Source organism: Somniosus microcephalus, chromosome 11, assembly GCF_052327205.1.
Source record: "Somniosus microcephalus isolate GS21.2 chromosome 11, FLI_Smic_1.0, whole genome shotgun sequence".
Lineage (NCBI taxonomy): Eukaryota > Metazoa > Chordata > Chondrichthyes > Squaliformes > Somniosidae > Somniosus > Somniosus microcephalus.
Window position 1 is genome coordinate 221,911,502 of NC_140997.1, and position 27,018 is coordinate 221,938,519.

General features: G+C 46.1%; 2 protein-coding genes across 3 annotated transcripts in view; one reads left to right on the forward strand and one right to left on the reverse strand.

Moving 5' to 3' along the window:
* The window catches only part of LOC147111264 (ubiquitin-like modifier-activating enzyme 1), a 316,654-nt gene extending 299,305 nt beyond the window's left edge, over window positions 1-17,349 (forward strand). For both annotated transcript variants that reach the window (XM_086002004.1, XM_086002003.1), the window contains exons 24-25: window positions 5,366-5,466; window positions 17,071-17,349. In XM_086002004.1, coding sequence (XP_085858130.1) covers window positions 5,366-5,466; window positions 17,071-17,212 — 243 coding nt within the window. In that variant the 3' untranslated portion in view covers window positions 17,213-17,349. The remainder of the gene's footprint in view (window positions 1-5,365; window positions 5,467-17,070) is intronic.
* Window positions 17,350-19,811: 2,462 nt separating this feature from the next.
* Window positions 19,812-24,928, reverse strand: inka1a (inka box actin regulator 1a). The gene is made up of 2 exons (XM_086002005.1): window positions 24,748-24,928; window positions 19,812-20,957 (listed from the first exon to the last, which is right to left on the reverse strand). The coding sequence occupies exons 1-2, from the start codon at window positions 24,796-24,798 to the stop codon at window positions 19,980-19,982; spliced, it is 1,029 nt and encodes a 342-aa protein (XP_085858131.1). The 5' UTR covers window positions 24,799-24,928; the 3' UTR covers window positions 19,812-19,979.
* Window positions 24,929-27,018: the final 2,090 nt, after the last annotated feature.

A 27,018-nucleotide genomic window follows, 5' to 3' on the forward strand; every position in this document is an offset into this window, starting at 1 on the left:
CCACTTCACATGTAGGAGCAGACATTGCTTGAAGGGATTAATGAAAGTGGCACAGTTGAACTGTTTGCCTGAGAGTGAATGGTTTGGTTGCAACATTTGTCTCTATTTTATCGGGGAGATTATTACTGACACCATCCCTAGTGAGCGCACAGCGTCAGAACGTTCCAGTCAAGCAAATAGCTTTGCCACAAACCACAGAACCTGTTCAGTGCTCAGGGGGTTAAAGTAACAGGACCTACCATGTACACCAAGGCAGCATTGTTATGACACAACAGAAATAAAGTGTTAATAGCATGAAGATTGAAAAATAAATAAACTGTCAAGAGGCCTTATTGCCGAGCCTCATAAACCTGGGATAGATGTGCAAGTGGAACTCAGCTGATGCCTGATGGACAGACGGCTCAGTTTAGGTTCAAGAGGAGCATTTGTTACCGAGGGGAATGATACTTGTCAAGTGAGATGAACACAGGTAGACACAGATTAGTGCTGTCTGTAGCACGGCCTCCTCAGAGCTGAGCTAGCACGTAGCTCGCGTGTGTCTGCATTAGTCTGTTGCCTTGGCAAACCTCCAGCTGTGCCAGTGGTGAGATTGAGATCTAACCTCTTCATTCTAAGAAACGTATTTATTTTTTGCAGAAACAGCGATAAACAAGTGTTTCTTGCACTGTAACAATATTTGAAACTGAGGAAGATAAGGCTGAATGTTAACCAACCTGTAACATAATAAAAATGAGTATTGCACAAGCACAGCCCAACTCCTTCACTTTTCCACTATATTTGAAATAAAGTGGAATTTCTCACACTATTCACTGGTTCTTTCACAGCAGCTGTTGTTCGCTGGCCCTCGCCCGAAATATATCAGTGAACTCCAGCACCAGCTCATTCCCTACAACGGATCACTGCCTTTCTCGTCTCTCTGATAATATGGTACTCTCACTGAGCCAAGAGTAGTGATTATTTTTTAAAACATCTTTCTCATTTCCACCCCACCCCCCCCCCCCCCCCCCAAAGTTTGGCCGCTGTTTGTACCAATATAAAGTCCAAACCAATCAGTGACTGTCACAGCCACATTTTACTTCACAACAGGGCTGTGCAAGTTGACAAATAGAAAGAAATAGCCTTACAATAATGGCCCGTATTTTCCGACCCCCGCGGGTGTGTGCGAGCTGTGTACACACCCGTAGGGACATCGGAAATGCCGGTTTCAGGCGTGCGAAGTGCATGCGCTGAAAACCGGCATTTCCGATCTGTCAAGAATGCTCTTGACAGATCGGACGTCTGCCCTGGAGAAGGGCCTCTGTGGGCAGATAGTTCCGCTTTCTGCGAACCTCCGCCCGCTGAAAACCCTTAGAAATCTTACGCCTGGTAAAAGCATGTGTAAGGCCTGCTTTTACCAGCATAAGAGTTGAAAAAAGTTTTTTAAAAAATTTCACTCATTTATAATTTAAAAATACTTTTAAAAAAGGTAAGTTTATTTTTAGCCCCGTAAAAAACTTAAATTATCTTTTTCAAAAAATTAAATTTTTGTTTAAAATATTTAATTTAATGTAATTTTAACTCATTTTTAAAACGTGATTTAAAAAAAAATTTATTTAATGTTTTAGTGTGTTTTTGGGGTGATCTCCATTCATATATTTGACAGGTCTATCTGTCAAAAGTATGAAGGGAGATTCCCTTCTCCTATTGGCTGGCCTGGCCCACGTGATCCCAGGGACGCTTGCGAACGGCAATGCGCCCCTGGGATACGGGGGCCCTGCGCATTTCGACTTTGGAGAGGCCCAGGATCGGAAGTGTCCGGACCTCGGGAGCCCTCAGGTAAGTCCGTAGATTTTTTTCCGATAGGAGGCTTCCGCACGCGGGAAGCCTCCAATCGGAAATTGCGGGCCAATATTTCTGTGACTGTTTTGACCGGCAACTGCACCATGACTGTAGATTCTGTCAATTCTGCTCTACCTTATTGATTAACGCTGGGGAAGAAGCTTTAAGCTCCATGTTAGCACAAGGCTGGAGTATATGAGGCAACAAAACTCCTGCCTCTTGAAGCCTTGGTGTGTTTCCTCCTCTCTAATTGTCTCCATTTTTTTATTCACCAATCAGATTATATGAAATTTTCTGCCCAATGGCAATCCAGCAAAAGCAGTCTACCCAGCCTCATGTTAGGAAAAGCAAATTCGGCCAGATACAGCCATTTAACCCGTTCCAATATGACAGCCATGGCTCAGTGGGTAGCACCCTCGCCTCTGAGTCAGACGGTTGTGAGTTCAAGTCCCACTCCTGAGACTTGAGCACAAAAATCTAGGCTGACACTCCAGGGCAGTACTGAGGGAGCGCTGCACTGCCGGAGGTGCCATCTCTCAGACGAGACGTTAAGCCGAGGCCCCTATCTGCTCTCTCAGAGGGACGTAAAAGATCCCACGGCACTATTTCGAAGAAGAGCAGGGGAGTTATCCCCGGTGTCCTGGCCAATGTTTATCCTTCAACCAACATAACAAAAACAGATGATCTGGTCATTATCATATTGCTGTTTTGTGGGAGCTTGCTGTACGCAAATTGGCTGCCGCGTTTCCTACATCACAACAGTGACTACACTCCAAAAATACTTCATTGGCTGTAAAGCGCTTTGAGACGTCCGGTGGTCGTGAAAGGCGCTATATAAATGCAAGTCTTTCTTTCTATTAGAGTCAGGAGGATGGTGGTATTGCATTCACTTAAGTGCTTTGGAATGTTTAATGGTAAAGACGCTATATAAATGCAAGTTGTTGTTGTTGCTGTGGATCAGCAGCAGCTTGCCTCTGTATAACTCAGTGGTGGTAGGCACAAGACACACGAGTACACAGACTCCCAGTAACACCTTCCAGTGGTTCTTTTAACCCCCTTGTCTCTGAAGTAGACGACGGGGATGCAAGGACTCGCACAGGGTACCTTGGAAGGTGGCGGCGATCTTCAAGTTCCAGATATCCAAACCCCCTGTCCGTCTACCGGGCGTGCTTGTTACCAACCGCTTCATGCTCGTGTGTCTCACGCGAGAGGCTTTGGCAAAGCAGTGCCCACCGTGAGGCTGCCCTCACTCACTCTGGGGTGCTCAGTGGCCTGACGGCAGGGGCTGCTGGAACCCTCCCTCCCCGCAGCGGTTTGCCATGAATGCACTTCGCAGCTTGGTCCCGAATCCCCCTCGCCCTTATGGACTGAAGAAAATTATTCCTTAGCATGCCAAAGGGTCGCGACTAGTGCAGGGCTTCAGCTACTATCATTGTTAATTAACGAAAGAATGAACGAAAGACTTGCATTTGTTTAGCGTCTTTCACAACCACCAGACATCCAAAAGCACTTTACAGCCAATGAAGTACTTTTTGAAGTGTAGTCCACTGTTGTAATGTGGGAAACGCGGCAGCCAATTTGCGCACAGCAAGCTCCCACAAACAGCAATGTGTTAATGACCAGATAATCTGTTTTACTTGTTGGCTCAGGGATAAATATTGGCCCTGTTTCCATCGTCCTTTCAGGCAGCACGTTCCAGGCCAGTTCCGCTGCTCGTCCACTATTTTCCCAGGGTTTCTGTGGCTCTTCCACCAGTACGGTGCATGAGTGGGAAAACCCCCCATGAAATTTTAAATCTGAGAGCGATAGATTTTTGCTAGCCCAGGGTATTCAGGGATATGGAGCCAAGGGCGGGCGGATGGAGTTAGGAGACAGATCAGCCATGATCTCATTGAATGACAGAATGGCCTGCTCCTGTTCCTTTACATACAGAGAGAGAGAACTTGAATTTTGTAGCACCTTTCATGACCTCAGGATGTCCCAAGGCGCTTTACAGTCAATGAAGTACTTTTGAAGTGTAGTCACTGTTGTAATGTAGGAAACGCAGCAAGCTCCCACAAACAGCAATGTGATAATGACCAGATAATCTGTTTTTTTTAGTGATGTTGATTGAGGGAAAAATATTGGCCAGGACACCGGGGAGAACTCCCCTGCTCTTCTTCGAAATAGTGCCCATGGGATCTTTTGCATCCAGCTGAGAGAGCAGACGGGGCCTCGGTTTAATGTCGCATATGAAAGACGGCACCTCTCGACAGTGCAGCACTCCCTCAGCACTGCACTGCGAGTGTCAGCCTAGATTTTTTTTTTATGCTCAAGTCCCTGGAGTGGGACTTAAACCCACAGCCTTCTGACTCCAGAAGCGAGTGTGCTACCCACTGAGCCACGACTGACACATTATGCTAGTTGAATTTTTCAAGTAACTTTAGTAATGTTTTACTTGTAAAAAATGAATAATGGTTACTGGCAAAGAGCGTACTTGTTGGTACCCCCAAGGGGGAGGGGCCTGGCGGGAGCGGTCCTGCAATTGCCGTGAGGTGCGAATTCTGATAAAGTGGATGAATGTCGGCAGATTGCTGTCAGAACAGCAGCCAAACTTCTGTTCCATTGACATTTCAAGTGTAAACATGCAGCTGAGCATCTGCATCTGAAGTGGGGCGTGCGCGACCCTTTGTAATTGGCAGAGTTTGCCCACTAATGCATGAAGGAGGCTTTGAATGACGACGATATGTTATTAGTGCCTCTGTTTTATCAAAGAAAAGAAGCCCTGCAGTCAAGAACAATAAAAAAAATCTTAAAGCCCTTAATGTGATTCTTTTGGGGGGTGGTTTTGGCTCTGATTTCCACATCAAAGATTTCTCATCGTTTTACTTTAGTGAGTTACCACAACTGATTGAAGCGCAATATTAAAAAGTGCTGTAAAAATACACATCTTTTCTTGAACCAGGTGTGCGGCTTTGAAAAGAATTGCCCTTTTCTCTTTTGAAGCTTTTTAAAAAAAATATATACAGGAAACTTTTGATTAACCGGCCCCTAAATAACCAGAAATTCGGTTAACCGGCAAAATTCCGGAGTAGGTTCAGGTAACTTTTATTACTTTTTTTACTCCGTTTGTTGCTGTGCAAGGGTGTAGCTGCAGCTGTTGCTAAGCTACAGAGACGCTTGCAACTTGTGCCCATTGTTCTGAAGCAAGCAACAGGGTTTGTTGCTTTATACGGAGCTCTGAGCTCCGTATCTTTTACTATAGTGTTCGGTTATCCGGAATTGTTGATGAACCGGCACCACGTCGGTCCCGTCCGTGCCGGATAACAGAAAGTTTCCTGTATATAAATAAAGTATAGTACAAGGAAATTGCATAATCAGGCAACTCCTCTTCCCAGAAAGTTGAATTGTAATTAACTACATTTGGGATCTTTGCCTTCATCATCATCATCGTTATCACTGAACTCAGAAACATGGTGCGGGTGAGCAGACTCTGCCAGTGTTTCTTTCTTCTTGTCCGCCCGTCTGAAGGACAGTTTCATCAGCCTGCATGTTGTTTTTTTTGCAGACTGCACATAACCTGGAAGTTACTTTGGTCGTTTATGGGCCCTGCACGGTGTACGCTTTGCACATGAGTCAGAAGAAACAGAAGGAGCGATTAGCACAGAGGTCTGTAACATTCCTTCCAATCGAGGCCCACTCTGCTATGATTGTAGACACTATGGGGGCAATTTTGACTCTTTGCAATAACAGATCGGCAGCCCGTTTTACACCTCTTCCGATTTGTATTTCTATTGACTTAAATGGAAATAAAAGTCAGGAGAAAAGTAAAACGGGCAACCGGTTTGCTATTTCCCATTTTACACTATCGCACAAAGGCAAAATTACCCCCTATGGGTTTAATGTTGCTGCTACATTTGTGTTGGTTTACGTTTTCTGGCAATGCAAGACCGACAGTACAGGGGTAATTTTAACCCCCAAAAACGGGTGGGTTTAGGTCGGGGTGGGATTTTTTTTTAAATTTGTTTATGGGATGTGGCCGTCGCTGGTGAGGCCAGCATTTATTGCCCATCCCTAATTGTCCTCGAAGGTGGTGGTGAGCCGCTTTCTTGAACCGCTGCAGTCCGTGTGCTGAAGGTACTCCCACAGTGCTGTTAGGGAGGGAGTTCCGGGATTTTGACCCAGCGACGATGAAGGATCAGCGATATACTGCCAAGTCAGGATGGTGTGTGACTTGGAGGGGAACTTGGAGGTGGTGGTGTTCCCATGCGCCTGTTGCCCTTGGCCTTCTAGGTGGAAGAGGTCACGGGTTTGGGAGGTGCTGCCGAAGAAGCCTTGGCGAGTTGCTGCAGTGCATCTTGTAGATGGTACACACTGCAGCCATGGTGGTGGAGGGAGTGAATGTTTAAGTGTCTACATTTTAAAAATCTCAAACCCGACTCGAACCTGCCAACTTCCGGTTTTAACGGGGGCGGGCGACCAACCCGCTCCCAGGAGGCGGAATGCTCATTTAAATATTTTAATGAGGCTGCATGCCGCAAATTTTATCTCTCTTCCAGCTCTAACGCTAGCCGGCCAGGTTTCCCAGGCCTCGGGAAACCCGGCAGCTAAAGGGAGGCGAGGACTGCTGCATGGTAGAGGTAAGTGCTTTTCCAGCACTGCTTCTGGACCTGGAGGAGCAGGACTGCATCCCCCTGGCCCCCCAAGCAAACCTGTTTCACACTGCACGTGATCGGGGCCCCCCTCCACCATCGGAACCCCCACCCCTGATCACCGAACCCCACCCTCCACCCCCCGCAATCACTGTCCCCATGATCACCGACCCCCCTTGTGATCACTGACCCCCCCTGCATGATCACCGACCCCACCCCCCCCGTGATCACTGACCCCTCCCCCGCAATCACCGTCCCCCCACGCAATCACCGACCCCCCCATCTCTGCCCCCGATCACTCCCCGACCCCCCGTGATCACCGCCGACCCTCCAAACCCCAGTGTATCCAGCACCGACCCCGCTGAGATCTCTACCCTCAACAGCACTAAACTGAACTTTCCTGCACCTGGGCTTGGGCCCCTCCTGCAGCGTTCCCCAGCTGCTTCTAAAAGGCTAAGTGACTACATTGGGAAAGGCTGATCGCAAGGCCCCTCGTCCCATCAGTGTTTACGCATTAAACTCCTTGCAGCTACTCTCTTAAAGCAGCAAGACCTGGATAACATCCAGGCTTGGGCAAGTAAGTGGCAAGTTACATTCACACCACACAAGTGCCAGGCAATGATCATCTCCAACAAGAGAAGGTCTAACCACTGCCCCTTGACATTCAATGGCATTACCATCATCGAATTCCCCCACCATCAACATCCCGGGGGTCACCATTGACCAGAAACTTAACTGGACCAGCCACATAAAAACTCTGGCTCCAAGTGCAGGTCAGAGGCTGGGTATTCTGCGACAAATGGCTCACCTCCCGATTGCCCAGAGTCTTTCCACCGCCTACACTTGCCTGGATGAGTGCAGCTCCAACAACACTCAAGAAGCTTGACACCGTCCAGGATCGGCACCCCATCCACTACCTTAAACATTCATTCCCTCCACCACCAGTGAAACATGACAGCAGTGCGTACAATCTACAAGATGCACTGTAGCAACTCGCCAAGGCTTCTTCAGTAGTACCTCCCAAGCCCAGGACCTCCACCACCTAGAAGGACAAGGGCAGCAGGCGCATGGGGACACCACCACCTCCATGTTCACCTCCAAGTCACAAACCATCTCGGAAATATATCGGCCGTTCCTTCATCATCGCTGGGTCAAAATCCTGGAACTCCCTCCCTAACAGCACTGTGGGAGTACCTTCACCACACGGACTGCAGCGGTTCATGATGGCGGCTCACCACCACCTTCTCGAGGGCAATTAGGAATGGGCAATAAATGCTGGCCTTGCCAGCGACGCCCACATCCCGTAAATGAATACATTAAAAAAAATTACTGCCCCCGTTGTTGTAGCCACCTTTCACACACAAAATAAAGCAGCTAGATTCGAGAGGGGTGCTTGTTTTTAAAGGCCACTCGCTCTAGAAACTCAAAGGGCTGGATTTTCATTCAGAAGTCGGGAAGGAGGCGGGACTACAACTTTCGGGTTGTAGTCCCGCCTCCATCGAGATGCGGCCAATTCACGCGATTTTCACTTGATTGACCTTGTTGAGCCCGCCCAGTGGGCTCAGCAGGCCAATTAAGGGCCACCCGGCAACAGGTGACGTCACAGATTGATATTTCATCTGTCAAAAGCTATTGACAGATGAAGTATCAGCGTTTCACAGCTGCTTGAAGCTGTCAAACACTGACAGTCTTACTTCTAACCTGAGTCCTTCTACGCAGACTCAGTTAGAAATCCCACCGGCACTGAAAGCTGCAGGCTGTCTCTTTTGACAGTTCGCAGCCATTCTGCTTTCTGTGCCGGCTGAATGATGGACTCCCGAAGCCTAGAGGAAGGAAGGCTGTAAAGGTAAGTACAGGTAATTTAAACATCTTTACACACTTTAGACACGCCAAACACACTTACCTTTGCACTCATGCACCCATCACTCACCTGAACACCGACATCTCGACCCCTCCAAGTCCTTCAACCCGACGGCCCGACGACTCTAACTTGGCGTGGTTTGGAGCCGTCGGGAATCCCACACGACAACCTTCAAAATAGGGATTAGGCTAAAAATTGCCTGTTAACTACCTGTTAACAGGCAGTTAAGTGGCACTAATGCCTTCCCGCCTCGGGTCGGCGGGTCCCAGTGCGGGGCGGGTACCCGCCTCCTTTGAAACTAACATGGAGGCGGGTTTTGGGCGGGATGGTGTCGGGACCCCCGAATTCGGGATTTTAGCCCCCCGCACGCCTAAAAGCCCGCCTCGCGGCACACTGAAAATCAATCCCAGAGTAATTGACCAGTGGAAACTATCTGGTTAGAGCGGAACGTTTGCCAATTAAATTAATAATCTTTTAATGATGCCTTTGCCCTGAAATTTCTCTGTTAACGAGGACTACATTATAGTTAAAGTAAAAAGGAATTCAGAAAAAGTAAATGATCGTATTGTTTCTTACAGAGGGACTTGAATGATACATATATATAATAATAATTGGATTATCGGAACAAAGAAATGAATAATTGCCTCCATTTCATTGCTGTGTGAAGTTTAATTGAAGTTCAGTTACTGAACCTCGGTTAAGAAGATGAAGACAATTCAATTAAAATTGAACACAATAAACATTAAGCAATATTATATTTATAAAGCAGCTCCATTGAAACACTAGTATAAAAATACAAATTAACTCTGTACCGAGCCGAAACCCAGTGACCATTTAAACCTCTATTTTCCTGAACTTTATTAACCTTTGTAAGTTTTAGTTGCTCGGGTGACGATAGGAAACAAGAAAGGATAAGCGAAGAAAGACTTAAGGTCGAGGGAGAATTTCTGACTAATACCTTTTTGCTCCCTCCCCCTCCCCATTGCCCATGAGTGCGGAGCAGACACAAATCTTCAGTGTTTCCCTCCCTCCCGGAGTGAGGACTTCCTTAAACCAGGAAGTGAGCGAGCGAGTGGGCTCGCTGAAGCGGTGGTAACCCAACCTCGGCAGGTACATTATGGAGTCTTGTGTTTACACGGCTCCACTGCCTGGGCTTTTTCTTTCGGTTGTAGCAATTGTTGGAAATAGCTTACATTTCTGTTCGTGTGTGTGTGTGGTTCCCAAGGCTGGAGCCGGCAGCTGAAGGATGTAAAACTTTAGCTGCTGGCCTGACGGGTGGAGTAAACATCCGCCTGCGGCTATTTCCTCTCTGATACCGCTCCAGGACATTTCCTATAGCTTTAAAAAAAAAAGCACAGGATCTCTTGATAGCATCACATACACCAGACCGTAGCAGGACTCTGCTACATTGTGTGTCTGCTGAGTAAGACATTTCCCAGCCTAGCTCAAGCAAAACATGTTTGTTTTCACTTTCTGTGTACAGTACCCAATAATGGTTCTCCCAAGCTGTTGTCTCCATATTGTAGAGCCTCAGAGCGCCACATCTAAAAATTTCAATCAGGTGCTGATACAGATCTTTGGTGTTCTGATTTAGGATTTTATTCACCGATCAGGCAGCAACAAATAAAATCTAAACACAAATAGGAATGAGCTGCCTGGACTTAGAGGGCTGAATTGCCAGAGATCAGGGGCACAGAGTGGACAACAGCTAGTGTCCTATAGGCCAGAAATTACTGTAGGGCTGCTGTTGTACAAACGCTTAACAAGCTTAGATCAAATTTCTGTCCATGCTATTTTAAAGGAGATAGTAACCTGCTTAAAATAAATGGTTTAACACCTCCATTAAAGTAACAGAGAGGAATTTGATACAAGTGTCTATGTGTGTATGTATTGATGCACTATCAACAACACCAAAGACTACGAGTTGAACTTATACGAAGTAGGCTTTTATTGACTAAGAACTGGAGCATGCCTCTGCTAGTGGATCCATCCTAAGAGCTCCCGGGGGAAGGGTGGTGAGTCACCTTTATACCCGGGCTTAGGGGTGGAGCCAGGGGCGGAGACATGCCTGGACTTGTACAGAGTTAACAGTGGTTTACCACACAGACATGTACAGGGTTAACAGTGGTTTACCACATGTATATCTACCTTTACATATATATATACACATATTCATATAAACATACATATACACACACATACATATACACACACATATAGATATACATCACATCACCTCCAAGTTCCCCTCCAAGTCACACACCATCCTGACTTGGAAGCATATTGCCGTTCCTTCATCGTCGCTGGGTCAAAATCCTGGAACTCCCTCCCTAACAGCACTGTGGGAGTACCTTCACCACACGGACTGCAGCAGTTCAAGAAGGCGGCTCACCACCACCTTCTCAAGGGCAACTAGGGATGGGCAATAAATGCCGGCCTTGCCAGCGATGCCCACATCTCATGAACTAATAAAAATATTATAATATATATATATGTGTACATGTCTCTTCCCCAGGTGCTGGGCAGGCACAGCCTATCGAATGTGTGCTGTACCTGTCCAGTCTGAGCTGTGCCCAAATTTGGTGGGTTACTTGTACTCCAGGCCCACCCCCTGCATGGGAAATGGGGCAGAAATAGGAGTGCAGCTGGCCAGGGGCCTTGGAGATCAGGAGGCAGAAGGCCAAAAGATCTGGTGCGTCACTGGAAAAAGCGGGATCTGATCTACCATTTGTGTCCTCTTCACCTTAGTGCCAGGCCCCACTCAGACCTCCCAATCTGACAGTCCCTGCTCCACCTCTTGACGCAAGCCCCTGAAATCCCAGGGCAACATCAAGATGGCTGAGTAACGGGACTCCGCCTCTTCTGTCTGACCTTTGCACCCAAGGAATAGGCATTTCTCGGGAGCAGAGGTCAGGAAAACTGACTTTGAAAACTTTTCACGCTAAAATGGATATGAAATCCTTTAAAAGGCCTTACCATACAGTGAAATCTTTCTCTGACCTCTCCATGTTGAGTAACAATGGAATTGTCCAAGGTTCTTGAGATGAGCAGTTTGGTATCACCAACCTGCTGCTGATCTCTGAAGGCTGGTAACCACAAAATGGAAAATAAATTCTTCCCTTCAATATTACCATGATGCATCCATGGAAAAACCATTATGTCCACTGGTTGAGTGGTGGTCAGTATGTTTACTGGAACACTTGCCAATTTGCTAGCTCAGAAGTGACACTCACTCAATTTTCCTTACTAAGCAGTCAATCAGCCAGGGCACTGCACTCGGATGGGGTAGATTTTGACATTGTGCGATAGTGGAAAGCGGGTGATAGCAAATGGGCTTCGATGGAAATAAAAATCGGAAGCAATGTAAAACGGGCTGCCCAGTCGCCACTGCCCATTTTGCACTGTCGCACAAAGTCAAAATTAACCCCCCCAAGAGAGTCAAGGCCAAATGTAGTCTTCAGGTGAAGTGAGGTTAGAGAATGGGGGATAATTGGACCAGGGCTTGCAGAAGCAATGCAGTCCTCATTTTAAAGTCATAGGGGGAGAAATTGACTATAGCCCCATTTGGGGCGCCAGCCTCGCCAGGGCGCTAAAAGTTGCGCCCCGGAAGCATTTGTGGCCGCCCGCCGGAAATTGAGTGGTAGCGCCCCAAAGGGAAGCGCGGCGCTACTGGAGGCGCCCCGCATCCCTCTTGGGGCGCTGCGACTGAATATCGTGGCGCAACGTGCCGCAGCACCACACGCTGCGGCACGTCGCGCTGCGGTATTGCAGGCCTTCCTCCCCTTCTTAAAGGGGAGGGGCCTTGTGCAGCGCGATCTGGGGCCCAGCTGGGTCCCCGAGGATCGCGAGTGCAGGCAAAAGAGCCCGGCACCGAGGAGAAGTGCCGGGCTCTTGGAGCGCAGCCGGCACTTCGCCGGCGGGGGGGGCGGTTCAGGAGGCCGGGAACGGGAGCACAGGCAGCTGCTGGCAGGCGGCCAACAACAAAAATGGCCGCCCCGCACCTCGCCTTTAATTTGCACCTCCCCGGCCGCAGGTAGGCCCCCCTGAACCGGTCGCACATAGCATCCGGCGGTAAATCAGGGGTCGCGGCCGGGGCGTCAGCGTGGTGCTGCGCACACCGATGACGTCATCGGTAGCAGCGCAGCAATAACGGCTAGTGCCACTACTAGCGTCCCGCGGAATTTAGCAGGAGGCGTGGGCAGTGTCACGCCCGGGCGCCAGTTGGCTCGCGACCCACTTAGCGCCCTCTTTAGGTGCTAACGGGTGGCGCAGCCAACTGAATTTCTCCCCCATACATTCTGTGCCCTTATTTTTTGCCTAATGCTTTGATTTTATATTATTATTTATCAATTAAATAGCAAGGGGTCTGGGAAGCATAGAAATACTTCTGCGGTGCAGGCTGAGGAGGTGGAAGACACAAAAATGAGGTGCTAGATTGCAACCATTAGCGAGCGGGTGGTTACAATTACAGAATGACAAGTTTACATAGGCTGCTTCCATAATAAATGTGGACTTAGGAATTTATAAATTGACACAAAAGTATAACATGAAGTAAGGTTTTGTAGATAGGAAGTACAGACATCAGATTGGCCACGGAATTTTTCCAGTATTTGTCAAACTAGCAGTAATACATCACAATTAGTCTGGATTCTGTTTGATCGCTGTTCTATCAATGCAGTGCGCAGACGGCTCAAGTATGAATGTGTATCGACGTAAAACCAGGCCCATGAAGCTAATGTATATTTGGACATAACCCTTGAATGAACTCTAATCTATGGGTTCAGATGATGGTTAATGCACTCAAAGGTAGTTCCCGTAGTTTGTAAAATCATCTGAATCGTTCAACCACTCCCAGCTGTCTACTTTTCCTGATATAAGCTGCCCAAACCCTTTGATTAAAGCTGTAACCTCATTCCCAGGTACTCATTAATCTATGTATAACCCTTCTAAACCCTTTGATTAGATTACAGTTTCTAACAGCAACAACTTGCATTTATATAGCACCTTTAATGTACCCAAGGTGCTTTGCAGGAGTGTAATCAGACAAGAATTGACACTGAGCCAAAAAGAAGATATTAGGACGATTAACTAAAAGCTTGGTCGAAGAGGTAGGTTTAAAGGAGCGTCTTAAAAGAGGAGAGAGCAGCGGAGAGGCTTAGGGAGGGAACTCCGGAGCTAATGACCTAGACAACTGAATGCACAGCCGCCAATGGTGGGGGGAAGAGAGTGGGAATGTACAAGAGGTCAGAGTTGGAGGAACACAGAGTTCCTGTTGGGTTGTAGGCAATGTTCCCTCTAATTTTTGTTTGGGCGTGCAGCCCCTTTAAGGAATACCTAGCCTCTAACCTGCTCTTAAACACTGCGGCAACAGGAGCAGGTCAGAGGCTGGGTATTCTGCGACAAGTGTCTCACCTCCTGACTCCCCAAAGCCTTTCCACCATCTACAAGGCACAAGTCAGGAGTGTGATGGAATACTCTCCACTTGCCTGGATGAGCGCAGCTCCAACAACACTCAAGAAGCTCGACACCATCCAGGACAAAGCAGCCCGCTTGATTGGCACCCCATCCACCACCTTAAACATTCACTCCCTCCACCACCGGCGTACCGTGGCTGCAGTGTGCACCATCTACAAGATGCACTGCAGCAACTCACCAAGGCTTCTTCGGCAGCACTTCCCAAACCCGTGGCCTCTTCCACCTTGAAGAACAAGGGCAGCAGGCGCATGGGAACACCACCACCTCCAAGTTCCCCTCCAAGTCACACACCATATTGACTTGGAAATATATCGCCGTTCCTTCATGGTCGCTGGGTCAAAATCCTGGAACTCCCTCCCTAACAGCACTGTGGGAGCACCTTCACCACACGGACTGCAGGGGTTCAAGAAGGTGGCTCACCACCACCTTCTCAAGGCCAATCAGGGATGGGCAATAAAAGCTAACCTTGCCAGCGACGCCCACATCTTATAAACGAATTTTTAAAAAGGGCCATTCAAACTTCCGCGCATGCGCGGTTTTTCCATTGAGCATGGCCGCTTTGGACAAACGGGAACATTGGTTGTGGGGCTGGAGGAGGTTACAGAGATAGGGTGAGGCGAGTCATGGAGGGATTTGAACACAAGGATGAGAATTTTAAAATCAAGGCATTGGTAGACCAGAAGCCATTGTAGGTCAGTGAGCACATGGGTAATGTGTGATCAGGATGGTGTGGATTAGGATGCGTGCAGCAGACCTTTGGATGGTCTCACGTTTACGGAGGGTGGAAGATGGGTGGCCGGTCAGGAAAGCATAGGAATAGTCAATTCAAGAGATAACAAGAACAGGGATCAGAGTTTCAACAGCAGATAAGCTGAGGCAGGGACGGAGACGGGTGTTTATGTGGGTGCAAGTTGGGGATCTTTGTGATGGGGAGGATACGGGGTTGGAAACTCAGCTCGGTCAAATAGGATGCCGAGGTGGCGAGCAGTCTGGCTCCGCCTAAGACAATGGCCAGGGAGAGGGATGGAATCGGTTGTGAGGGAGCAGAGTTTTGTGGTGGGGGGAGCAGAGTTTTGTGGTGGGGGCTGAAGATGATGGTTTTGGTCTTCTCAATCTTTAAATGGAGGAAACTACCCATTCATTATATTGGGTTTTAGAATTATTTGCCTTTAATAAGAATATAGGATGCTCTTATTCATGGAGAGATTTGAGAAAAGGGTTATGGAAGTATTTGCAAAAGAAAAAGGGTATATGTACATTGGTCAAACAATAGGTAGACTTCCTGACTGTGAGGCAACACCTATGAAACAGCAGCTGCTCAAATTTCTTCTTTTAGTTGGTCAAGTAAACTAATTTTAATTGGGCCATTGAAAATTCAGCATTGCATTTTTCATTTTCAATGTAGTTGAACAATAATTGGTTTATTTTGTAGTAGCTGTCAAATAATTTGGTAAAGCAGCAAGTCATAAAATAATGAATTTTGATACTCTGCTCTCTCCACCCTCTCCTCCTTCTGAGACCCACCTCTTTGATGAAGCCTTTGGACGCCCCTCCTATTATCTCCTTCTTTGGCTCAGTGTTCATTTTTTTGATTACCCCGCTATGGGATGTTTATCTACGTTAAATGTGTTATATAAATGCAAGTTATTGTGTTTATTCAATACAAAGAATAATTACATAGAATTACATAGGATATACGGCACAGAAACAGGCCATTCGGCCCAACCAGTCCAGGCCGGCGTTTATGCTCCACTCAAGCCTCCTCCCGTCTTTCCTCATCTAACTCGATCAGCATAACCCTGTTCCCTTCTCCCTCAAATGCTTATCTAAATGCCCCTTAAATGCATCTATACTATTCGCCTCAACCACTCCCTGTGGTAGCGAGTTCCACATTCTCACCACTCTCTGGGTAAAGAAGTTTCTTCTGAATTCCCTATTGGATTTCTCGGTGACTATCTTATATTGATGGCCTCTGGTTTTGCTCTTCCCCACATCATTCCCCATATGACTGAACACAGGTAAATTACAAAGGTATTAGGATCCTATATTGACTTTGTGCTCGTGAATTGCTCCTAGAATCCCCAAATCGACAAAGAACTTTCCCTAATATCTGCAAATGATCATTAACCAATCAGCCCATTGAGCCTGCTCTACCAATCAGATAGCCATTTCCAATTTCTCGCCTACTTTCCATGTCCCTTTCAAACACCTCAATTAATTCTGTATTTATGTCCTTTTGTTCCACATTCATTTGCATTTGCAGCCTAGTGCACATTTTAAGAGGATGCGCCCTTGTTCCGGATTCCCTATTAGAGGGAAGAGTCACTCCCTATCTTCCCTGCCAATTTCCTTCACTATTTTAAACACCTCAGTCAGATCACCGTTAACTTCCTCAACTCCAGGGAATATGACCCAAGTTAACCCAGTCTCTCCTCACAGCTAGGTCCTTTCATCCCAGGTATCATCCTGGTGAATCGTTGCTAGACTCCCTCCAAGACTAGAATATGCTTCCAAAGGTGGATGCCCAAAACTGAACAGAATACTATACACCGAGCAGAAATATATATATATCCTTTTTGAATCTGCGAGATAGCTTTTAGCTTCCTCGCTTAAAATCATAGAATGGTTACAGCACAGAATGAGGCCATTCGGCCCATCGAGCCCATGCCGGCTCTCTGCAAGAGCACTTCAGCCAATCCCACTTGTTTTTCCAATCTGCTATTATGGCCAAAAATGTATTACCTCACACTTTGTTACATTAAACTGTATACGCCAACATTCCAGATATGGTTGTATAAGCCTATAAGCCTTTGATCCTTTCACCTCTGGAACATAGGTTCATCTGCAACTTGGACTGACCGGCTGAAATCCTTTTCTCTGAGCTGGTAATAGGGGTTCCAAGTGAAATGAGTTTGGGAAGTCTATCTCAGAAAGGCTGTGTGATTCTGACGAGGAAAGTGCCCTTCTAAAGGCACATTGATGGGACACAGTGGAAAGAAATGTACCCGCTAACTGGCTTGTCCAGTGACGAGCACAAAAAGATAATATATTGCTTTTTAAAGGGTGAAATATGCCCGACTGTTCGGTAATAAGGAACAAGAAAATAGTCAATAGTTGGTGGTGTCAGATATACAATAGCAAAATACTCTCCACGGATGCTGCTTGGCCTGCTGAGTATTTCCAGCATTTTCTGTTATTTGGTGTCAGATACAGTTGTGTATATTTAGTACTTATTTTCAGACTTCCCATTAATACCTATTAATATTTTGCTGCTTTTCTCTTCAGATTGTCAGCAATTGTGGCGATTCTCTGTAAGAAGGACATCGAGGAACATGTGAAGGCCCTCACGTTCGAGATAAGCTGTAAACCTGAGGAGGATGAAGAAGAAGATTTTGATGTTCCAACTATTTGCTACCGGATCCGGTGAAACCATGTGGTAGTGAGACCCCCCGCCAATCCTCCAACCCTCCACCCCACACACTTGCATTAGTTTCTGAAAGCCCAAAGAATCTCTGCATTGTTGGTCTATCAATGTTATACATCTATTAAAAAGCTTGGATTTTTTTTTTAATGTTTTTTTTCTCCCAAAATATTGTATGAAGATAGTGGTCCATTGAAGCAGCTCAAACTAATTTTAAGTTGTTGCTGTCATTGTCATTAAAAAGTGATACCAAAGTACAGTCATAAGCCTAGATTTCAGATTGCCTTTAACACTGGCAGCAACCTGTTTTAAAATAAGCCCCATCAGAAAATCCAGGCTGCACTGTCCTTTCATCCCAGGATCTGCATTTGAATCCAACTCAGACTGAGGGGAATGAATATATCCTCTGTGTCTTTCTTTCTGTTGGATGCAAAGATCTTATGTGGCATGAATTGGGACAGTCGCAAACTCAGTTCTGTAGTGGCCGTGAGTCCATTACACAAAACTGCCCCCCTCATTCAGTAATAATTGGCACTAAGTTGTCAGTCTCCCTCAGAGCAATTACATTTCCACCCATTGCCTATCTAGCCCCCATATTAGTGTGGGGAAATGGAAATGTCACCTTGTAGTAACACACGAGATGCTCTTCCAAGCTTAGGATTAAGAGGTAGAAGACGAACTTCACCTGGACCTCGCCCATACTTAAGAACGCTTCACAGCGGATGCCAATAATGGAAAATGATCCATTCTTCAGCACAGATATCCTTCACCTCAGTGAGCACAAATTTCACTGTAAATGAAAACACTTTGAATGCAAAGGGTAAATGCAATGCTGCTGACTAAAAATGCCAAACCAGCATTTTACTAGCCAAATCCTTTAAACCTTAAATAATAACCACATTATTCATCTTGACAGAACAATGAATGAAAAGCAATTAACAGAAAGAAAACCTCATCAGCTGGAGGAAAATGCCACCAAAATATTCCAGCACATTCCGAGCAGGTTCGGACCTTGAAGTTGCTGTCGGAGAAGGGATTCTGTAGCTTACCTGCTGGAGAGTGGTGAACCTGTGGAATTCTCTACCACACAAGGCAGTTGAGGCCAATTCATTAAATATATTCAAGAAAGAGTTGGATATATTTCTTAAGGCTAAAGGGATCAAGGGATATGGGGAGAAAGCAGGGACAGGGTACTGAATTTGGATGATCAGCCATGATCTCATTAAATGGCGGAACAGGCCCGAGGGGCCGAATGGCCTACTCCTGTTCCTATCTTCTATGTTTCTATCCACGCCGAATGGTGAGGGCAATTTTAAGTGTGACGAATAAAAGAATAACCTGCAACCCCCGGAAATTGCACAGCGATCGAACAACATGTATCAAAGGGAAATAACTAGACCAACAGAAACAGGGCAGCCTTACTGTGAAGTACGTGTCAATGGGAAGGCCTCATAGTAGATAAACGGTGTAACTGAAGTTGTAAAAACTCCCTGTGTTGTAAGGAATATTAGAAAGTAAATCGACAATATAATCTTTACAGGTTAATTTTCACAATTCAGGAAAGTAAACCGTTTCAGTTGCAAGTTATATTTTATTACATTTCCTCCTCTTTTTCCCCCACTCTTGCTTTTCTCCATGCCACGTGCATTCTTTGTTTGGGAGAACTGATTGAAATTGCTCATAAGCTTCTCTTAATGCCATTCACGTAGTCCTCGGCCTCTGCCAGTAGCATTCTTTTGGGTGACGAGAGTCTAGCTTTGGGTGAGGAACCCTTTGTGATTTTCCCTGCTCATTCTTCCTATGGGATTGCATTAGGAGGCTCAGCGCCTGCCTCCGACGATTACAGCAGCGGTCAGTGATCGGGAGCACACGCTGCAGCCACTATGCTGCGAATAACCCTTTCATTTTTGGTCGCCTTGTTCTACATGTTCAAGTCATCACATTTTCCGAGGGGGACACCTTGCGAGGGCTGCGTAGTTTTTTTTGGAAATAACATTTAAGATGTGGAGGGCTTTGGATTTTGAACAGTGTCTGCATTTCGGTATGTTACCCGATGGACTTAACCCTTACACTGCTGCATTAACAAGAAGCAATATAGTTACTAACATAATTGCTCTGACATAGGTTAAGGCTATAGGTGGTTTCCACCCTTTTCGAAACTCTGCCCTCACATTTCCTTCCTGATGTAGAAAGACCCCAGTTTGGAAACAGTAACTCCTGCACCACATCTCACTGCCTGTCCAATGATGGTAATCTTCGTACACGGGAAGGTACAGTAAAAGCACTTTCTAATCTTTTTTCCCTTTGTAAAAATGATAAAAGCAAATAATGGACACCAAGGCAGCGAGAACCTACAGTTAACTGAAACAGTTGTGTTTTAGTAACAGATACCAATTGTTTACAAAGTGAGAGCCAATTCTGGTTGAGGTTGGCTGTGGTCCTGCTTTGAATCAAATTGAAGTGTAAAGGGAGGGTCAGAAAATAGTAATGAAGATAAATATCTGTAGAGTGCCATGAAATGGATTGCACAACATTATATATCGTGGTGATTTATCTGTGCTGGAACTTGATACCCAAATAAACAAAGAGTTGTCGGACAAAACCATTAAAGAATCCTTTGTGTTTATTTTACGACACTGTATAAAATATAAAATGTATGTACACAAACTAAATGGCTATATACATTTTGGCTTATATCAAAAAGTGATACAAAAATGAGATTAATGTACGCATCATATTGGAAGCGCAAGAGTCAATGTTCATTTTGTTTATTCTATACATAACTAATTGTGTCCTTGCAAATAATTGGTTTCCTACTTCTGCTTTTCATCAAAGCAATGAATTTATCAAAGTCTGTTGATGCTTCGTGCGTCTGGGGTAGGTTAGAGTGAGAACGATTCAGATAAGAGAGCTTTGGCATGTAATTACCCAAATTTGTCGGACAAGAGAGTCTCTTTGATAGCATATATGTGTGGCTGTTGTCTCTGCTGCTTTGGTGCTTTGGGTCTGTACTCTTTGACCTGTCAGACCTAGAGATGTTGGCCAGTTTACGCCTGACGTTTCCTGAGATATTCAGGATGAATTCGTGAGGCTTCCCCAACCATCTGCCGGTGTGATCCTTGGCCCTTGGTTCTGTCATCTCGTCAATCTCCTCTGGTAGGTCCATCCAGTTTTCCACCAGATCTGCAAAACAGTTGTCTCCTAGTACAAGAGGCTGCCTATTCCTGCTCTGGGAGAGCAGATTCACGGTCCAGTCATTGGGATCTGCACAATCGAAAATCTTCCAAGAGCACTGTTCCGAATAAACATCGGAAGTAGATTTCGGTCTGATTTTTTTGTTTGGTCCCAAGCTAATTTTATTCCGCAAAATCCCAGCAGTGGGAAGTCTATTTTCTCTCAAACATGGCGAGCTTCCTACATGTGCCGCCTTGGTCAACGTGGGCCCAGATGCCTCTGAATAACCCGAGTCGAACTCCAAGCTTCTCTCGCTGGTGGGTGACGCAAATACTGACGGGCTGCCTTCCTCCTCGCTTCTCGGAGATGCCAGGCAACAAGCGGAGTCGTATGTGTCTGATTCGGAGACGTCCGAGGTAAAACTGTGGGAGTTCCTCCCTTTGGCGGGGGGCAGGGGTGCCCCCTCCTCCTTTAGGCTCAGGGTGCTGATGTTGTGAATCTGCTTCAGGTCCTGCAGCGCCTGCATCATACACTGCATTTGATCTCGAAGACAAGCCCCCGCCTCCTTCATATTTATCTGGGCAAATCAAAAACACAAGAAAACGATAAGCAATTCAAACTAAAGTACTCCTTATCAGCAATTATTTTTCTATCCTAGTTTAATATTAACTGTTACAGTGCAAAATCTCCGAGGGAAGGGCTCTGATTTAAACATAGAAACATAGAAGATAGGAGCAGGAGTAGGCCATTCGGCCCCTCGAGCCTGCTCCGCCATTCAATGTGATCATGGCTGATCATCCAAACTCAGTACCCTGTCCCTGCCTTCTCCCCATATGCCTTGATCCCTTTAGCCTTACGAAATATATCCAACTCCTTCTTGAATATATTTAATGAATTGGCCTCTACTGCCTTCTGTGGTAGAGAGTTCCACAGGTTCACCACTCTCTGGGTGAAGAAATTCCTCCTCATTTCTGTCCTAAATGGCTTACCCCTTATCCTTATACTGTGACCCCTGGTTCTGGACTCCCCGACCATCGGGAACATCCTTCCTGCATCTAGTCTGTCCAGTCCGGTCAGAATTTTGCTGAAAAATCATTCCTAAACTCATAGTTCACTGTGTGTGGGTGTCGGTGTGTGCCTGCGTATGTGCATGTTTGTCTTCGTGTATATGTGTATGTGTCAATGGTTGTGTATCCCTCTTCATGTGCATGTGTGAATGTATATCTCTGTACATCGTATGCACATACATGCACATGTAGGTGTATGTACATACTTGTGTGCACCTTTCCCATGTGGGTTAATGTCAGTATGTATGTCTATACCTATCTGTGCATGTGCATGTACCTGTCTTGATGTGCTATGTATATCCCCATCTTCACAAATAGCAAAATACTGCGGATGCTGGAAATCTGAAATAATATCACAAGAAGGGTGGTAGAAGTGTGAAACTCTCTCCCACAAAAAGCAGTAGATGCTCGCCCAATTAATAATTTTAAATCTTGTTAGACTTTTGCTAGACAATGGTATAAAAGGATATGGAGTCAAGGCAGGTAATGGAGTTAAGATACAGATCAGCCATGATCTCATTGAATGGCGGAATTGGCTCGAGGGGGCTGAATGGCCTACTCCTGTTCCTATTTATCTTCGGCTCTGTACACCAGGGTCTGTTGATAGCCCAGCTTTGCACACATGCCTTCTAATCCACTAAAACCTACAATAATTACCATTACTGTCTAATCACCAATGTCGTGAAGATGTATTTAACTCCAGACCTCGTTATGTGCTGCAGTCTGCTTGATTCCTTTTGTGTGTATCCAGCAGTGTTTAATAGGTTATCTGTGAGCATATGGTACTGTACCCATTACCTCAGCTCTATATCTTAGGAAGGCATGTAGTGAAAGCTACAGCACATTAAATTAACTTTAATACACATTTCCTATGAGACTTACTCGGAAGGTTTTTCATCTCTTCCCATTAAGTTCAGATTCTCACAATAAATATTTTGAGATGAGATTGAGAAGAGGCTGTATGAGCTGGTACTGTTCAACATATCCATGAGGCCTCAATCCTGCCTAACAATAGCGGGTAAGGTAGCACAGTAGTCATGTTACTGGACTAGTAATCCAGCAGACCTGCACCTAATGATCCATGAGATAGAAGTTCAAATCCCACCACAGCAGCTGGGGAATTTAAATTCAAAATAAAAGGAATTTATCAGTAATGGTGTCCATTAAACTACCAGATTGTCATTAAAAACCCATCTGGTTCACTAATGTCCTTTAGGGAAAGAAATCTGCTGTTCTTCCCTGGTCTGGCCTATATGTGGTTGATTCTTAACTGCCCTCTGAAATGGCCTAGCAAGTCACTCAGTTACCTTCAAGAAGGCAGCTCACCACCACCCTTGCAAGGGCAATTAAGGATGGACAATAAATGCCGGCCATCATGTGAATGAATAAAAAAAGACACTGATTTACACATCTAGTAAGCAACCTAAGACCTACTCTGGGTATGTACATGCTCTTATAATAAAGATACATTCAATTTTTCCAAAATAAAAACAGAATTGACTTCCTCCAGAGTATCACGACATCAAGGTGCAAGTTACTTCTGTGTCATTTGCAGTGTGGTAGAGTGAAGGGAATTTGACTGCAGGACGATTAGGCTCCCTCTGGTGAGCTATGTGGTAAGTGCCCCGTGCGATGCAGGACTGAGCCGTGTCGAGCAGGAAGATCCCAGCTTCCCAACCCTGATCTGTGCTCAGTTTAATGATCCCAGAACACGAAGCTTCAACGGGAGCCGTTCGCTCCATCAAATCCTTCCACATGACCAGCTCAAACATGCTCCACACTGACCCTGCCCAATATCTCAAGCTGGGGGAAAGGGAAATGATTTTACAACAATTGGAACAATTATAATAATCACCTCCCCCTCCCCCCCACCCCGAAAAAAAACCCTTTAGTCTGGTTTTCTTTCTCCAGCCAGCACTGTGGTGCTAGTGTTAATAATGCTGCTAATAGTCTATTCCCCCGTGAGGGTCTGGAATTGGGAGGAAAAGGAAATTCTGGTGAGGAAAAATCAATGCGCCTTTCCTCCCGGGGACTGGGCTCACTCCTGAGTAAACATCACCCTCATTGTTTCTGGTGAGTTGGGTATGAGTAAGCAAAGGGACAGACTCCCTTTCCCTGAAACATTCCATTGCAGCAGTGTAAACTCTGCGGGCAGGTAGTGACACGTTAAACCGTGCTGGTGAACACCTGGACATTTTGTTCTCACCTGGCCTGCCGCTTTGTGCTAAATTTAACAAAGGGGCGCTCTGCATTCTCTCTCCACCATCTCTTTTCAAATTCACATCAGGCAGTGCTGATGTGCGTGCATCCCATTAAAACCCTTACCCCCTTCTCTGAATGGAGAAGGGGAGTCTCACACGGGTTCGATGGAGCAGCTGGATGCTGTAATAGCCCACAACATCAGTCTCTGTCCCCCCAGCATCTGTCTCTGCCCCCCAACATCTGTCTCTGCCCAACATCTGTCTCTGTCTCCCCAGCATCTGTCTCTGTCTTCCAACATCTGTCTCTGCCCCCCAACATCTGCCTCTGCCCCAGCATCTGTCTCTGTCTCCCCAGCATCTGTCTCTGTCTCCCCAATATCTGTCTCTGTCTCCCCAACATCTGTCTCTGTCTCCCCAGCATCTGTCTCTGCCCCAACATCTGTCTCTATCTCCCCAACATCTGTCTCTACCCCCAACATCTGTCTCTGTCTCCCCAACATCTGTCTCTACCCCCCAACATATGTCTCTGTCTCCCCAACATCTGTCTCTACCCCCCAACATATGTCTCTGTCTCCCCAACATCTGTCTCTACCCCCAACATCTGTCTCTGTCTCCCCAACATCTGTCTCTACCCCCAGCATCTGTCTCCCCCCTCCCCTGTACTTCCAATAACCCCCGGCCCTTCTCTCATCTGTCCGGGGCTCGCTTTACAGCCCGGGACCACGGACCCAGTTAGAAACTCAAGCGGGCAACCCCATAACCTTAAATCATAAAACAATTTATTTATATAAATATCATTTAACAAATTGGGGGGGAGGCAATGGTTTGCTGGGCCCGGTGGACTTTTAATAAAGGTATTAACATGTCTTATATTGCATGAAATATCATGAGAAATTCTGTCGTATATATCATTTAAAAAATAATCACAGGCTCCAGATTTTTAGTTCTACTCGCCCCGTTCTGTAAGTCTGAACCTTTTCATCTACTTTCAAAAAAACATTTAAAACGGCTCCCCGCACCTCCCTGAACGGGTTTCAGGGGGAAATGTACAGTACACACGAAATCGCCCATGAAAGTTTCCCATTTATCTTTAACTCACCATTTCTTTCCGAAGATGACAAATAAAATCATCAAGTTTAGCGTCCTGCATCACCGAGCTCTCTGTAGCCTCCCTGCCAGCTTCTGTCCTGTGAACAGTCTCAATCCTACATTGGAAATTGCTGCTTCTTCCCTCCTTTTAAATCTTTCCCCCCCACCCCCACTTTTTTTTTTATCCTCCTCTCGCTTTTTATTTTAAATTTTAGACACACTCGCCGACACATATGTATATATCTCCTCTTTTGGGAGTCATCTCCCACCCCTATTTAAAAAGCAGCCAGTCAGGGCACAGGTCCGTCCCTCGGAGGGAGACACGAAGCCAATCCCCTTGCTCTGTAACCTTATACCAGAATATATTACAGAGATTTACAACGTGGAAAAATTGGCACTCCGCCAAGTGTCACCCCAGGGACCAGCAAATCTCCCTGCACGTGTATTTTTATTTAATAAGCGCTGTTTTGTGATTTTTTTTAAAAAAATCGGAGTTAAGCACGTTTGAACTTTATAGAAAGTTTGCAACAATCTGCTGCAACTTTCTATTTATAGAGCTTGTGTCTCTCTACATTTGTTACTCTGTGTATATATATTACAGGACAGATCTGCAATGAGAAATCCTGCACGGAGCAGAGTGATTGCGGGAGCCCTCGATTTCTGGCAATTCGTTCCCACTGTGATTTAATATGTCTCCTGAGTCTGGTGGTGGGGTGGGGTTGGGGGTGGTTACACAGATTCCGGGTGAAGTCCCCGCTCCTTGTCACTCACTGGCCCCTCAGTACTTGGAAATCCCAGGACTGACCCGGGACTGTGTTGGTGTCACACACTTTGTTCTGGGAACTAAACCTTCTTTCAAAAATGTTGTGTAATCCTTGTTGTAGTTGAGGAAATGCATGGGGTGCAATGGAGTTATAGATAAGGAAGGGGGGACGGGGGCTGGGACAGTACAATTGATCATGTGTTCCAACATTCCAACGCCATGCCTCCTTTAGCAAAGTAATCCATCCAATTTAATACAGAATATCCATTCTAAATTTACAACATTAATTTTAATACAATATATCCATTTTAATCTCCAAGGTTGATTTTAATCAATGGGCAGGTTTCACGTTGGAATGTTAACTTTAATACTGGGTATCTGTTACCCATTACAAGTTTGAAGGCTAGTTTGACTTTACTGCAGGAAGCTGAGATTCCACTTGTATCTTAGTGAGATGCGCTTAGCATAGTTCTTGTTGAGGAACGCAGTTTCCACTTGGTGCTACAGCACAGGGGACAAATCTGGACATGTTTATTCTATTGGGCAGTAAATTGGTGACCTCGTGATACAACAGCTGATAAGAACATAAGAATTAGGAGCAGGAGTCGGCCATTCGGCCCTTCGAGCCTGCTCCGCCATTCAGTAAAATCATGGCTGATCTTCGACCTCAACTCCACTTTTCCGCCCAATCTCCATATCCCTTGATTCCCATAGAATCCAAAAATCTATCGATCTCCGCCTTGAATATACTTAATGACTGAGTATCCACAGCCCTTTGGGGCAGAGAATTCCAAAGATTCACAACTCTCTGAGTGAAGAAATTCCTCCTCATCTCAGTCTTAAATGGCCAACCCCTTATTCTGAGACTATGCGCCCTAGTTCTAGACTCCACAACCAGAGGGAGACATCTCTCAGCATCTACCCTGTCAATCCCCCTCAGAATCTTATGTTTCAATGAGATCACCTCTCATTCTTCTAAACTCCAGAGAGTATCGGCCCAATCTACTCAATCTCTCCTCATAGGACAACCCTCTCATCCCCGGAATCAATCTAGTGAACCTTCGTTGCACCGCCTCTAAGGCAAGTATGATCCAAGGGATTTGGCCAAGAACTCACTGACGTTAATCTACTTGATGATCCCCTCAGTGCCAGTCTCACCTGCAGCTCCTGCCCGATGCTGCTGCTTTGCTCCGGGCGTGAACTCTGTGCGGCAGGCTGCACATGAGAATTCGTGACCTCACAATAAAGGAAGAGGGTGCTTCTGTGAAGAGAGAAGGCAGGGTACAGTGTCTATGGGAAGGGGCAGTGTCTGTGGGAAGGGGCAGTGTTTGTGGGAAGGGGCAGTGTCTGTGGGAAGGGGCAGTGTCTGTGGGAAGGGGGCAGTGTCTGTGGGAAGGGGCCGTGTCTGTGGGAAGGGGGCAGTGTCTGTGGGAAGGGGCCATGTCTGTGGGAAGGGGGCAGTGTCTGTGGGAAAAGGGCAGTGTCTGTGGGAAGGGGGCAGTGTCTGTGGGAAGGGGC